The following is a 15762-nucleotide window of genomic DNA, read 5'->3' as shown; positions in this document are numbered from 1 at the left end:
TGATTTTAACTTTGATCACTTGATTAAAGAATGTCTGCCAGATTTCTCCATTGTAGTTACTTTTTGGTCTTATTTCTAATAAGTAAATGATCTGTGGGGAGATAGCTTGAGACTGTATAAATATCCTGTTTCAGAACAAATTTCACTAATGGCTTTAGCATCCATTCATGATTCTTGCATGAATCAATTATTACACTGGTGGCTCCAAAATAGTGATTTTCTATGTCTGTCATTCCTCTACATTCATTAGTTAACATTCTACTGTGGAAAACATCTTTCCTTCCCCCTTTCTTTCTCCCTTTTTCTATTTATTATTTGCTTACTTATGTATATACACATGTAAGTTTCCATAGAAATTCAGACCCATCCTTCGTTCAAAATTTGTCTTTTGAAAAGCAAAGGGATGAAAAGTGTAAGGCCTGTGCTTAACTTTGAAAACAATGTAGATTATGTATACATATCATAAATTAACTCAGTTAGATGCTCAATTGTTTATATTTTTTATGTTCATTTATTTTTTTTTAAATATATTTTTATTTATTTCTAGGAGAGAGAGAGAGAGACAGCGCGAGCAGGGGAGGGTCAGAGAGAGAGGGAGACACAAACTCTGAAACAGGCTCCAGGCTCTGAGCTGGCAGTCAGCACAGAGCCCGACGCGGGGCTCGAACCCACGAACCGCGAGATCATGACCCAAGCGAAAGTCGGACGCTTAACCGACTAAGCCACCCAGGCTCCCCTATGTTCATTTATTTTTTAAGAGACAGAAAGACAGAGTGTGAGCGGGGAAGGTACAGAGAGAGAGAGAAGGAGATACAGAATCCAGCTCCAGGCTCCGAGCTGTCAGCACAGAGCCCAATGCAGGGCTTGAACCCACCAGCCATGAGATCAGGACCTGAGCCAAAGTCGGACGCTCAACCAACTGAGCTACCCAGGTGCCCCTTTTTTATTTTTTATTTTTTTTTAATGTTTCAAATTGTTTTTAACTTGGCCAGTGGAAGCCATTCCTTAGCTTTTAAAATTAGAATATTTTTTAAAATGCTGCTAAGAGTAATTTTAGTGAATATAATTTTAAAAAGAACATATTCATGACTATAATTGATATTTGTTGAATATATTTGAGAAGACTTTCTTCAAGCCAAAGTTTTGTCAAATAGGTAAATGTAATGAGCTTTAAAAACCCATTATTTGAATAGCTGGTTCTTGAGTGAATTTGGCTTTCTACCAGTGGTTCTCTGGGACCTATTACTATCTGTATAAAAATAGCATCCTGATGATTTTGAAAACAGATTGCTCAAGATCAACTTTATTCAAGTTTTTTGACTTTTAAAATATTACCAGGGGCACCTAGGTGGCTCAGTTGGTTAAGTGTCTGACTTTTGATTTCAGCTCAGGTCATGATCTCATGGTTCATGAGTTCTGGCCCTGCATTGGGCTCTGAGCAGACAACATGGACCCTGCCTAGGACTCTCTCTCTCTCTCCCTCTTTCTCTCTCTCTCTCTCTCTGCCCCACCCCTGCTTTTTATTTCTTTCTCAAAATAAAATAAATAGGGGCGCCAAGGTGTCCCAGTTGGTTAAGTGTCTGACTTCGGCTTAGGTCATGATCTTGTTGTCCATGAGTTCTAGCCCCATATCAGGCTCTGTGTTTACAACTCAAAGCTTGGAGCTTGCTTCAGATTCTGTGTTTCCCTCTCTCTCTGCACCTCCCCTGCTAGTACTATTTCTCTCTCAAAAACAGATAAAACATTAAAAAATAATAAAACAAAAACTAGAGCAGACAATAACCTGATGATCTAGCAATTCCACTTCCAGTTATGTATCTAAGAAAAGCCTTTGCTTATATAAAGGAGGAGACATGTAAGAGAATGAAGCACTGTTTACAATTGCAAAAACCTGGAAACAACCCAAATGCCTATCAATGAAAGATAGCATGAATAAACTGGTGTAGTCACACAATGGACTATTATATGGCAGTCAAAATCAATGAACTCTAGTGACATATGATAATATGAATAAATCTTATCAATGTAATATTAAGTTAAAAAAAGTAAGACCCCCAAAATAAATGCAGGTCAATACACTTTTTATAAAGTTAAAACACAAAAGATTTTAAAACAATACATCCGAGGAATATAGATTCATGGAAACAAGCTATATAAAAAGGGAAGTTTGGGGCACCTGGGTGGCTTGATTAATTGATTTCAGCTCAGTTCATGATCTCAGTTTGTGGGTTTCAGCCAGGCATCTGGATCGCGTGGACACTGCAGAGCCTGCTTGGGATTCTCTCTCTCCCTCTGCCCCTCCCCAACTCACACTCACTCTCTCAAGAATAAATAAATAAAATTTTTAAAAAGGGAAGCTGTGTAATCATAAACAAGAGATTCAGGATATGTCCACATGGGGTGAAGGAAAGCAGAGGGATGGGATGGGCGGTACATGGCTAGTGTAGGTTATTATCATGTTTATTAACTGATTGCTTAAAGAAAATGGGTGTCAACCCAAACTTGGACATAACATTTCCCAGAACTTTTACTATAGAACTCTTCCAGCCTTTTATAATTGTAGTTCTGGAATTCCTGATAAAGCTGACTTTCATGTAAATATGCTAAGATCATGTGGCAATAATTTGGGATTTTACTGTATGCCAAAATAAAATTCGTACATTTGTAGAAATAGAAGGTAGTGAAATCCCAATGACTAACACCACTTCTTCCTTAAAAAGTATAACCCTTTCCTAGGAAAGTACGAGAAAGTTTGAGCAAAGTATTTTTTAAACAGAAGTTGGAAGTTACAACTTGCATTAAAAAGCTCCTTCATTTCATTTTTAATTCACAAAAAAAGGTTTCTCAAATTTGAAAATTCCTATGTCATATATTATTGTTAATAGAGTAACTAGTTTCCCGTGGAGTTAATCTAGATCCTTCCCTCACAGAGTAGTGCTGATTCTATCGCTTTACCATTGCTCTAATACCAACCTCCTTGTTCTCTATAGCCACTGCCCTAGTTCAGGCCTGGACTTGCAGACTAGTAACTCAAAGGCCACACACATTACATTTAGCCTACAAACGTGGTACCCCCCCACTCCAAAATTGTTGCCAATATTTAAAAATCTGGAAGCTGTACTTAAAAATTCAGACTCCAGCTTCTATTGCAAAATCAGACTATTTATCTGGCAACTCCAGGCCCATATGCCCAATTTGCAACATTCAATTAAAGCACAGGTGAGACTTCCCTTCTTGGATGAGGTTTCCAGTTCTGAGAGTTTCTGCCACTCTCATACAACCGGCTCACTTCATTCAGCATTACCTACTCACCTCTATAGGGATTTCCAATCTCCTCTCATATCCATTCTTCCACCCTTACCTACAAACCTAGTTTTCTAATCAGGTTTGGTCAAATTACTTCTTGATTTTCATATCCTAAACTTACTCCTAATTGTTCTAAGGATAAAATCCAAACTCCTTGGAATGACACTTCATGTTCTGGGGTGCCTGCTCACCAACACCATTCTATCAACACTTCTCAGCTCTTATTACTACTCAGAACCAGCACTTTCCACACCAGCAGGCTTCATTACGCCTGGGCCACTGTTTTCCACTTTCTCATCTCCTCGCTAACTCATACTTATCTTTTAAAACCCTGCTCTGACATCAATTCTCCAGAAAAACCTTCCCGAAAAGACTTTTGCTCCTGTTTTTCCTTTCCGATCTCAAAGCAACCTGTGTTCTTCAGTTCACTAAAACGCTTTGAGGTCCCCAAACACCATCGACAGGTGTTAAGCCAGTATAGGTTGAAGTGGGGTGAAGGGTACTTGGTTTAAGACCAGCGTTATTTCCTAGTTTAGAATTCTGATCGAGTCCAGTCCTCAAAGTGAAACGACGTGACGGGGCGCCTGGGTGGCTCAGACGGTTAAGCGTCAGACTCTGGCTCAGGCCATGATCTCACAGTTCGTGGGTTCGAGCCCCACGTCGGGCTCTGTGCTGACAGCTAGCTCAGAGCCTGGTGCCTGCTTCAGATTCTGTGTCTCTCTCTCTGACCCTCCCCTGCTCATGCTGTCTCTCTCTCTCTCAGAAATAAAACATTAAAAAAAAAAAAGTGAAACGACGTGTCGAGAGTGCGTAAAGGTTCACACCTGTACGGATTCCCGAGACTGACATTGCTGTTACCCGCAGGGTGCACGGCCGCGAGCACGCAACCAGGTTCTGCATCCGCCGCGAGCGCGTCCTCGGATTGGATAGGGCGGTGCATGCCGGGGGCTACCGAGTCTTCGAAGTGCTTGCTGGGAGTTGTAGTTCTTGGAGCCGGAAGTGGGGGTGGCAGCGATACGAACCACAGCTGAGACTGCAATCACCGCGCCTGCTGTCAGCTCGGGTGTAGTGCATCACCCTGAGCCCACCCACCGAGAGTGCCTCCTCCGTTCCCGGGGGGCTTCGGAACCCCTGAGGAGCGAAGAGGCAGGGACACCTCTCTTCAGAAAGGAGGCGACGTCGCAGCCCCGGATGCGGCCAGAGGGCGCGGGAATGGAGCTCGGCGGCTGCGAGGAGCGCCTGCCGGAGGAGAGCAGGTGGGCTGGAAAGGGCAGGGGGAGTCAGAGGCAGATGGACGCTCCAGGTCACCGGGAGAGTTGGGGGGCTCGGAGGGCACCAGGTGAAGTCGTGATAGACATTAGGGCGATTTCTGTGGGCGACTTGTTTGGGAAGAAATTGTGAACAGAGGGACTGGCAGGGCGTGGATAGGACGGACGGGGGAACGGGTTTAATGAGGGTAAGGGAGGGGGAGTAGAATATGCTCAGGGCAGGGGGAGCCGGAGGGGGAGGTGGGTATTGAGGGGTGCTGTGGTGAGATTTTACTGGCCAGAATCTACAGATAGGAGTAGGGCACAGGTTGGTGTCCCCAAAAACTTGCGGTGATAGCAAGTCGGTCCAATATTGAGAAGGTTGGTGGTGTAAGAATTTTTGGGCGCAAAGGTTAGGCCGTATGAGTGGCCTAGAAAGAAGCTTAGGCGGGGACGAGTGTGAAGAAGTCGGGAAGGAGGGCCTGTGTATGAAAGTGGACGATTGTAATGGCCATGGTGTGGGGGAGGGGGCTAGCTAATGCGACTAGAAATTGTGTGCGTGCCTCTGTCAGTGTGGCAGGACCCTTCAGCCATTTCCTTTTCATCTTCAGACCCTTCACTTCTTCCCCGCAATGCAACTAAGCAATTTCACATTTATTTATGCTGAACTATTACCTATTTCATACTTTTTAGAAACGGAGGTTTTAAGATTTTACAAACTACTTTAAATAGTGGCTTATACTCTGTATAGGTGCTTCCCATATTTAGAGTTTGCTTCATTGAGAAAACATCAGCAGGGGAAAAGTAATGAGATATTGTGCCAAGGTGAAGACCTGGCTCTTTGTAAGTTTGACTCCTCTGTTCTGTACACTGTTAGCTTGCGGCCTGTTGTACATAACGTGGACTGACAAGATTGGGTTCCTGCCTGAGATGTATGAATGATGAGTTCAGTGAAACTGAACATTTTACTTCCCTTTTCCATGTTTCAGTTTCTGCTTATGTATATTTGGCTATTCTTCCTCCAGATGTCTGTGAAACGTTTCATGTAAAAGGTCCCATATAAATTCTAAGCAAGTTTTGGGGTCATTTTTATTTTCCTTTACCTGTTCATGTGGGAGAGGCTGGGTTGGAAATTCAGGTTCAAATGTCCATCCCGTCTAGCTGGCCATTTAGCTAGGTTAGTTATTAATGTATTTAAACAAATAATTATCACATGCCACACACTGTTTAAGAGACCTGCAAGTGCTATTTAATCCTCATGACAGCTGTATGAGGCAGGAATTATTATCATCACCATTTTATAGATGAGGAAGCTGAGACATGGAGAGGATAAATAACTTGCCAATTTCATATAGCGAATCCTGGTGGAACCAGGATTCAAAACCCGGCAGTCTGGCTCCAGAGTCTGCATTTATAGTACTTATGCTGTGCTGCCTCTTGTTATACTGAGACAAATGTATAAGATAATGAATTTTATAGCATTCTTTGCCTATCACTTAGGCCAGTAGGAGAGCTCCTTTGCAGGTATCTTTTTCTCTCTATTATTTTTTCCATGCTTACTTCTTAAGCAACTGTAGTCACAATTTAATTTCTGCAGTGGGATTATCCCCATAAGGTTACTGGTATTGTTGCTATAGCCTACTCTTTGTTAGTGGCTGGCTAACTCAGAATGTGTTATTTATTGAGATTTCATGACACCAATGGCCTCCTTAGTTCCAAATAGTTAGCTGGCATATACATGCCTTGTGCCTGAGAATTGAGGCATTGTGGCTGGGTCACTGCAAACCTAATTTTCCATGGTCAATAAAATACCCAATTCAGAAAAAAGTCCTCGTTTTTATACATAAAGGATAAACTTACCAATATTTTTTCTGAAAGCATTTGATGTAGTGAAATGTGTGTAAGCTTTATAACCAGGTAGATCTGCATTTGATTCCTAGCTTTACCGCTTAATTTTTTTAAATTTAATTATTCATTTTGAGAGAGACAGAGACTGCATGACTAGGGGAGGGGCAGAGAGAAAGGGAGAGAGAGAATCCCAAGCAGCCTCCTCACTGGCAGTGCAGAGCCCCATGCCTGTTCTAACTCACGAACCATAAGATCATGACCCCAGCAGAAATCAAGAGCTGGACGCTTAACTGACTGAGCCACCCAGGTGCCCCTCTGTTGCTTAATTTGGCTTATGTATCCAGGAAAAATAATGCCTTCCTGACTGGTAAGTTGTGAGGGTTTGATAAGATAATGTACATGAAGCTCCTTATAGAGTGCCTGGTATGTACTAAGTGCAAAAAATGTCTACTTCTGTCTCCTCCCCAGTTTTCTTGAAATATGGTGGGTGAGTGCTTTTCTGGTTGCTGTTTTCAGTTGTATAGCCTGTTCTTCCTCCATCCGTGGCTTCTCTGAGTTCAGTGCACTGAAGATTGGGGTGTTAGCCTAGCTTTTCACTTTATCCTTGGAGTATAGTAATTTCATAGGTTCCCTTGTTTTTCATCTAACTAGTTATCACGCTAGCAAAATGCTACAGTGCTTAGAGATGATACTTTGCTTTCTTTAGTTATGTAGTAAATACCTGTTGTTTGGAGGTGTCTGGTGAAACTCCTAAACAGTGAAAGGAACGGTTGTGCTAGCGTTGTTCTGCCACCCTAGACTACCTGGGGCTGTACAGTCTGAGCTTGGGAACCATCTATATGTAGAGTTTTCTTGATGAAGTGATCCAAATAAAGTCAAAATTCAAGTACTAAACTACTTTTTAGTGTCTCCAAACTGAGTTCATTCCATTGACTGAAACTTTTTTTCATCTTCTGTTCTCTATCTCGGTTAATAGCATTTTTCATTCAGTCAGCTGCCCTGAAATTGATACTTCCCTCTTCATTTCCCATATCCAAGCAGTTACCAGGTCCTGTGAATTCTGTTCCTGATTTTTCTCTTGAAGCTTTATTGTTTCATTGTTTATATATTAGCAAATATATATTCCAAATATATATTTGCTTATATTACTGAAAATCCCAGGGAGTAGTATTGCTTTAGGCATGGCTAAATGTAGGTGCTTAAACAAGAATTTGTCCCTGTCCATTGACTCTTCTTCTTTATGTTTTGGCTTCATTCTTAGGCAGACTTTTCTATAGGATAATGCTTGGCAACTTCAAGTTTACCAATCCCAAACAAACAAACAAACAAAAGGCAATCCCAATAGGTACAACAAAAGCAAAACTTAAGAGGCTGACTATTATGGGGCTGACTTGAGTTCTATTCCTCTTCTTATAATCAAGGTATGGAATATGCTGGTCAGTCAGGTCTAAATTATGTGCTCAACCCTGGATCCTGTGGCAAGGGGATACTTTCTTGGAATTTCATGGACCAGAGTAAGTTGCAGAGGGGTGATTCCTCTGTGGAAAATCAGGGTTCTGTTACCAAAAGAAGGGGACATGAATTCTGGGCACATATAAACAATATATTCACTTAAAACCCCATTATCTCTCATTGTGGATTATCTCAGTAGCCTCCTAAATGATCTCCTAGCCTGGACTCTAGCCCCAATTCCAGACAGCCTCCACACTGCTACCATCTTAATTTTTCAGAAGCAAAGTTACTATAATATTTTGCTCCGAAATGTTCAGTCCTTTCTTATTGAAGATAGAAAATATAATTAAAACTCTTTCCCTGATATTTAATCTGTGCCTTGATCCTTATGAAATTGCCAGTTACAAAACAATAGCATTCACTCGCTCTTATATCTTCCTCATCATTCTCATTCTTGCTTTTCCACATTCCCTGTAGTACTTCCTCCTTTGCCTGGAAGGCTCTTAGTCATCTTTCAAATAATGCTCCTTTATTATTTTTTTATTAAAAAAAGTATTTAGAAAATGTTTGTTTATTTTTGAGAGAGAGAGAGACAGACTGAGCACAAGAGGGGGAGGGGCAGAGAGAGAGGGAGACACAGAATCCAAAGCAGACTCCAGGCTCTGAGCTGTGAGATCATGACCTGAGCTGAAGTCAGATGCTTAACTGACTGAGCCACCCAGGTGCCCCATAAATAATACTCCTTTAGAAGGCATCCTTCACCTGCCCTTTTCCATATCTGTAGCACTTCTCTCTTCATGGCATAGTTACGTTAAAAGCCCATCTTCCCTATTTCATTATGAATACCTGGAGGAATGGTAACTCCTCCTCTTTATCACCATAAGCCCAGTGCCTGACATATAATCACCGTGTAATGAATATTTACCTGAGGAATGGAAACGTTAACAATTTGGTCATACCTCTTATAGGTGGGCAAGTGCATTGGAAGGGCCTCTTTTCTCCCTTTCTCCCTATTTTCACTTTCTTAAATTTATCCTCATTTCTTATTTTCTTCCCTTTCTTTTCCTTTTTTAAGTGGTAAAGCAGGAGGATCACATAATTTTTGAGCAATCCATGTTTCTGGCCCAGTTATTAGCCTGCCTACCCCCACTACTCACTGCCTTCACCCTCCCCCCCAACGTACTCTTGAAGCCCTGGGGGGGAAATGCTATTGCCAGAACCTGGGTGAGGGTGGTCTCTCAGCTGCCAGCAGGGACCCTAAGCTGCAGCTTTTCTCAGGTATCCTTCCCACAGCTGTTCTGCTTTTTATAGCTGCTTTATCACTTTCCTTAAATGGAATTGTTTTGTGTGTGTTTTGTTTTGTTATTTTGCCTCCATAAATCTTACTAGCCAACCTGGGTGGTTATAGATCAGCTCTGTCCAACATGATAGCCACTAGCCACATGTGTGGCAATTTAAGTTGAAATTAATTAAAATTAAATAAAATTTAAAATTTCAGTTCTTTAGTCATGTTCTCCAGATTTCAAGTGCTTAATGGGAACAGTGTGTACTGGCTGCCATACTGGACGGCACAGATAAAGCACATTTCCAGCATCATAGAAAGTTCAGTGGAACAATGCTGTTAAAGACTTAAATCTGAGTTTTTCGGGAAACAACTAGAGTATGCTTACATTTTTTTTTTTATTTTAACATTTATTTATCTTTGAGAAACAGAGAGAGACAGATCATGAACAGGGGAGGGGCAGAGAAAGAGAGACCCAGAATCGGAAGCAGGCTCCAGGCTCTGAGCTGTCAGCACAGAGCCTGATGCGGGGCTCGAACCCATGAACTGTGAGATCATGACCTGAGCCGAAATCAGATGTTCAACCGACTGAGCCACCCAGGTGTCCCCATGTTTTTTTAGTTCCTCTGAATCAGGCTTGTTTGAAGTTTAACCCACACTTGATTGAGAGGAGAGAAGATTATTAAAGGAACTTATAAATCATTAGTGACTAAATAGGGACTTGGCAAACTACCCTCAAAATTTGTGGGGCCATGGCCTCTGCCAGTGAAATTCACAGTGTGCTAGATTGTAGGACTGAAGAGATCATTGATTTTTTTACTAGAAAAGAGCAGAACCCCATAATATCTAAAAGATTCTAAGACAGTCTCCCTCTGAGCTTTCTCATTTGGGTGCTTTTGTGAAGAAAGCATTGAAAGCCATAATTTCATTTCCCTCTCCACCCCTTTCAATACCATGACTTTATTTTGCCTCCTCAAGAGTCCTGTGAGATTTTAAACTTTATGAGGTGTTTGTTTATCTTTTTACTATTCTACTTTTGTTATTTGTTCACTGTCTCATAGCTTTAGGGCCAGAGAATACACCTGTACTTCTTCTGCTTTGGAGGATTGATGGACTGTGTGTGTGTGCACCTTACATAGTACAAACCTAGTTTTTGTGAATGTTCTATTCTTAAAAAAAAAAAATGTTCAGGATGTAGCTTTCTAGATGTAAAGAACAACCTTATATATTATTCAGCTCTTCTAATCACTTTTTACTTTATGGTTTTCATGATCTGAACATTAATCTCCTATTACCATTGTTTTTTCTGTTTCCATTTTTTTTAAGATCTTATTTTTAAGTAATCTCTATATTCAGTGTGGGAGTTTGAACCCATAAACATGAGGTCAAGGATCGCATGCTCCCACCAACTGAGCCAGCCCCTCAATTTTCTTTCTTCTGTCTTCTACTGTTTTTGTAGAAAAACAGTCTTCTCCTGTGTGTGTGAGTGTTTTATATATTTTGAGGTCATGTTATTACATACATAAAAATTAATGAGAGCTGTATCTTCATTATGCCCTCTTTGTCTTTTTTAATGATTCTTGTCTTCAGTGTAACCTTGACAGAATATCATAATTTCAACTAACTTTTTTGCTTGATTGGCTGTTTTGTTTTAAATAGTTGAGTTCAGGGGCACCTGGGTGGCTCAGTCAGTTAAGTGTCCGACTTCGGCTCAGGTCATGATCTCACAGTTCATGAGTTAGAGTCCTGTGTCAGGCTCTATACTGACAGCTCAGAGCCTGGAGCCTGTTTCAGATTCTGTGTCTCCCTCTCTTGCTGCCCCTCCTGCCCTCATGCTCTCTCTCTCCTTCAAAAATAAATTAAAACATTAAAAAAAATTAAATAGTTGAGTTTAGTTCATTGACTTTAATTTTTATATCTGTTTCATCTTAATTCTGTCATCTTTTAAAAAATGATTTTTAAACTTTTTTTTTGTTTATTTTTGAGAGAGACAGACAGACAGACAGTACTGGCAGGAGAAGGGCAGAGAGAGGAGACAGAATCTGAATCAGGTTTCAGGCTCTGAGCTGGCATCATAGAGCCTCACGTGAGCTCGAACCCACAAACCAGGAAATCATGACCTAAGCCAAAGTCAGACATTTAACTGAGCCACCCAGGTGCCCCTAAAAATGACTTTTATAATATTTTCTTGCTCTTTCTTTGCCTCAGCAATTTTTAAGATAGTCTAGTTTTAGGGGTGCCTGGGTGGCTCAGTCATTTAAGCACCTGACTCTTGATTTCAGTTCAGGTCATGATCTCATGGTTAGTGAGTTTGAGCCGTTAGTGAGTTTGAGCCCTGCCTCCGGCTCTGTACTGCAAGTGAGGAGCCTGCTTGGGATTCTCTCTCTCTGCCCCTCCCCCATATGGATGCATGCACATGCATGTGCTTTCTCTCTCTCAAAAATAAACTTTTTAAAAAAAGATCATCTCTCTCCTTTCTCTGCCCCTCCCCCCTTGCTCTCTCTCTCTCTCTCTCTCTCTCTCAAAAACAAATAAACATTAAAAATTTTTAAAAAAGATAATCTAGTTTTAGTTGTAATGATAGTTAGCTTTTGCTTTAAAATGGTGTTCCTAAAACTGAAGTAATTGAAGCAGTCTTTCTTTCCTCCTGTGCTTTGCTATCAAAGTGGTGGTGTGTGCCTCCTTTACCTTGCTTGTAAAGCATTCTGCTACCCAGACATGACAGTATGGTAATGAGACTGACTTTCTTATATGGCTCATGAAATTAGCCTCATTGCTTTGCAATAAAACCTGATATGTTTCTACCATTCTGTCAACTAAGCAGATTTGAGTCCCTGTTATATACAAGATACCTCCAAATCTGAGGAAGTCTTTTCTAGCTTTCTGCTTCAGCGAGAGCACCATGAGCATAATCAGACCTTGGAATATGTATTTACTAAGAGGAGATTTAACCCTGGTTTAAAATCAGTTGAGACATTGTTTAGATGCAGAGCACAATGACATGTCTTAATTTGTGTTACAGACTGTCCAATCTAGATAGTTTTTGGCAGAATTTTCTCTGAGGCAGAATGGGTAAGAAAACTTTATTCTGGTACCCCTTCTAATATAGTTGTGTGTTTATACTGTGGAAGGTGAAAGAGGGAAAAGGACAGAGAAAAGAGAAGGAGTATTATTATCTGCTCTATGATGGTGCTTTCTATAGATGATCAGTTACACTGAAGGAACTGAAGCTTAAAGAATTTAAATGGCTTACCCAAGGATGCAACAGCTAGTTTGTGGAGAGCTTGGATTCAAATTCAGGTTGGCCTGACTATGAAGCTTGTTCTCTTTCTGCTGCATGACATTTTCTCCGTCCTTTTTAAAAAATGTTTAAAAAAATTTTTTTTAAATTTTTATTTCTGAGAGAGGGAGAGAGACAGTGTGAGCAGGGGAGGATCAGAGAGAGATGGAGACACAGAATCTGAAACAGGCTCCAGGCTCTGAGATAGCTGTCAGCACAGAGCCCAACATGGGGCTCGAGCCCACAAACCGTGAGGTCATGACCTGAGCCGAAGTCAGACGCTTAACCGACTGAGCCACCCAGGCGCCCCTCTCCGTCCTTCTTATAAAGTACAAAAGAAATAGAAAAGACATGGTCTCTATCCTTGAGGAAACAAACCACATACAATAACAATTTTTTTATGGATGATTAGGAAGAATGTTATATTGACAGTGTATATTACAGGGTTTCAAACAAAGGAGTTATAGCAAGTCGAACTATTTAGAACTTTTTTTTAAACGTTTATTTATTTTTGAGAGAGAGTGTGTGTGAGAGTTGGGAAGGGGAAGAGAGAGAGGAGACAGAAGATCTGAATGAGCTCTATGCTAACAGCAGACAACCCAATGTGGGGCTCGAACTCATAAACTCAGCCAAAGTCGAACACTTAAAACTGACTGAGCCACCCAGGTCTCCTTATTTAGAACTTCTTAGGAGAAGTTTGAGCTAGAGCTGGACCTGAGTCCCTGAATGAGACAAGAAGAGAAGCTTTCTAAGTGGAAAAGTCCTGCATAAATAAAGTCATGGAAGTAGATGTGAGGTTGGCATGTTTATAATAAAGTGTGGTAGGGAGAGACTACATTCAAATTGAGGAGTACTGAGCAGGAAAGTTGGTATTTAGATTGGAGCTACATGATGAAGACATTTCGAATTCCATACTGAGGAGTTTGTACATCATCAGTGGTTTAGTTTTCTGACATAAGGGATTTTCCTTTTGTTAAATCCGTTCATTGTTGAAATTCAATAAATTTGATGTCATTCAAATGTAGTGTGATTGGTGAGGCATTTGTTGAATAGATATGAAGTTACAAGCATGCCTACAATGACTACATATTCCCTCCAAGACAGGAAGATTCTGCTGTCAGCCATTAAAGAGATGGGACTGGCCCATGGTTAGGTTCTCCTAGGAGCCCTGGAGCTGAGAGACTATAATGAAGTCAGGCATGTCTTTTCTATAAGCATATTATTTACTTAAAAACATCATAAATATTTAACTTCATACTCTACATGTCAGATACTATATAATTAAAACCAGAAAATATGAAACCAGATGAGAAGAAAGTTAAACAAATTAAATGTGGTAGTCTGTTGCTACTTAAGGTTACTTAACTATGTTTTCCTCTGCTGTAAAAAAGGAACCTATTACTTCTTTTCAGGGAGTGCTTTTTGGTATTAAAAGTCCCAGGTGTTTGCCGGACCACAGCCTTTCAACATAAGATGCCCTTGATGCTTTGGTATTTAAAAAAATCCTTGATGGTATTTTCCAGCCTCTTGTTTGCTAACTTTGTTCAGATTATTGCTCTTTCATTAATTGCTAGACTCAAGGAAGGCCAAACAGTTCTTTCCTTCTCTACATTCCCCTCATATAACTAGAGGTAACCACTATTACATATCTTAATTTCTCTCAGTATTTTTATGTTGAGGTCATAAATAATAATTTTATATTTTGCTTTCTATGGTTTGACATACTATATATCATTAACTTTGGAAACTCTTCCTAATGAAAACTTTTCACGGTTTCATGATATTCCATCATTTGGATATCACATACTTTTCTTACATTTCAGGAATCAAATCCTTATCTGACTTGGGACAACCTGACTTTCAATCTTGATTTCAGGTAGATACCACAATCCTTTGCAGATAAAAGGCACACTGTGGAGAGGGTATGCCAATAAGTTGAAACTGTATCCTTGTACAACTAAAAAGGATGCTGGGGATCCAAGACATGTCAATATATATTTCTTGGATTAAAATCTCACTTTACAATTGCATAATACTTATTACATATTTACTATATGTCATATATTTCAGTTATTTTTAGTGATTATGTGTTATATGGATAGCCCTTTTTATTTATTTATAAGTTTTTATTTGAATTCCAGTTAGTTTACATATAGTGTCATATTAGTTTCAGGTGTACAGTATAGAGTGATCCAACACTTGGATACATCACCTGGGACATAGCACTTTTTAAAAAAATAACATTTGCCTGTAACCTTTCTGTTTTAACCTTGAGTGTCACTTTTTTAAAATTCTGGGATAATTAACATACAGTGTTATATTAGTTTCAGGCATACAGTATAGTGATTCAACAGTTCTCTGTGTTACTCAGTGCTCATCATGATAACTGCACCCTTAATCACTTTCACTTATTTCACCCATTCCTTCCACTCACCTCCCCTCTGATAACTATCCATTTGTTTTCAGTTAAGAGTCTGTTTTTTAGTTTGTCTCTTTTGTTGTTGTCTTGTTTCTTAAATTCCACATGAGTAAAATCATATGGTATTTGTCTTTCTCTGGCTGACTTATTTCACTTAGCATTATACTCTCTAGATCCATCCATGTTGTTGCAAATGGCAAGATTTTCTTTTTTGTGGCCAAGTAATATTCCATTACACACACACACACACACACACACACACACGCACACGCACCTTCTTTATCCATTCGTCTCTCAATGGACACTTGGGCTACCTCCATAATTTGTCTATTGTAAATAATGCTGCAATAAGCATAGGATTGCATATATTTTTTCAAATTATTATTTTTGTATTCTTTGGGTAAATATTCAGTAGTAGAATTACAGGATCATGTGGTAATTCTATTTTTAATTTTTTGAGGAATTTCCATACTGCTTTCCACAATGGCTGCACTAGTTTGCATTCCCACCAACAGTGCAAGAGGCTTCCTTTTACTTCACATTGTTACCAACACTTGTTGTTTCTTGTATTTTTGACTTTAACTATTCTGGCAGGTATAAAGGGATATATCATTGTGGTTTTGATTTGCATTTCCTTGATGATGAGTGATATTGAGCATCTTTTCATGTGTCTATTGGGCATCTGCATAGCTTCTTTGGAGAAATGTCTGTTCATGTCTTCTGCCCATCTTTTAATAATTGTATCATTGTGTGTGTGTGTGTGTTCAATCTTGTAAGTTTTTTTTTTTAATTTATTTTTTGAGAAGGAGTGTATATGGGGGAGGGGCAGAAAGAGGGAAATAGGGGTTCCCAAATGTGCCCTGCGCTGACAGGCTGACAGCACCGAGCCCACCATGGGGCCCATACTCATGAACTGTAAGATCATGAC

The 15762-nt window shown here is 40.0% G+C and overlaps 1 protein-coding gene across 5 annotated transcripts in view; it reads left to right on the top strand.

Annotated features, from left to right (window-relative positions):
* Positions 1–4319: 4319 nt before the first annotated feature.
* The window catches only part of RUBCN (rubicon autophagy regulator), a 59813-nt gene continuing 48370 nt past the window's right edge, over positions 4320–15762 (top strand). For all 5 annotated transcript variants that reach the window (XM_039250883.1, XM_039250880.1, XM_039250881.1 and 2 more), the window contains exon 1: positions 4320–4562. In XM_039250883.1, the coding sequence (XP_039106814.1) occupies positions 4498–4562 (65 nt within the window). In that variant the 5' untranslated portion in view covers positions 4320–4497. The remainder of the gene's footprint in view (positions 4563–15762) is intronic.

This window comes from Hyaena hyaena, unplaced genomic scaffold (assembly GCF_003009895.1).
Source record: "Hyaena hyaena isolate Hyena2069 unplaced genomic scaffold, ASM300989v1 scaffold_382, whole genome shotgun sequence".
Lineage (NCBI taxonomy): Eukaryota > Metazoa > Chordata > Mammalia > Carnivora > Hyaenidae > Hyaena > Hyaena hyaena.
This window is presented reverse-complemented; position numbering and strand designations above follow the sequence as displayed.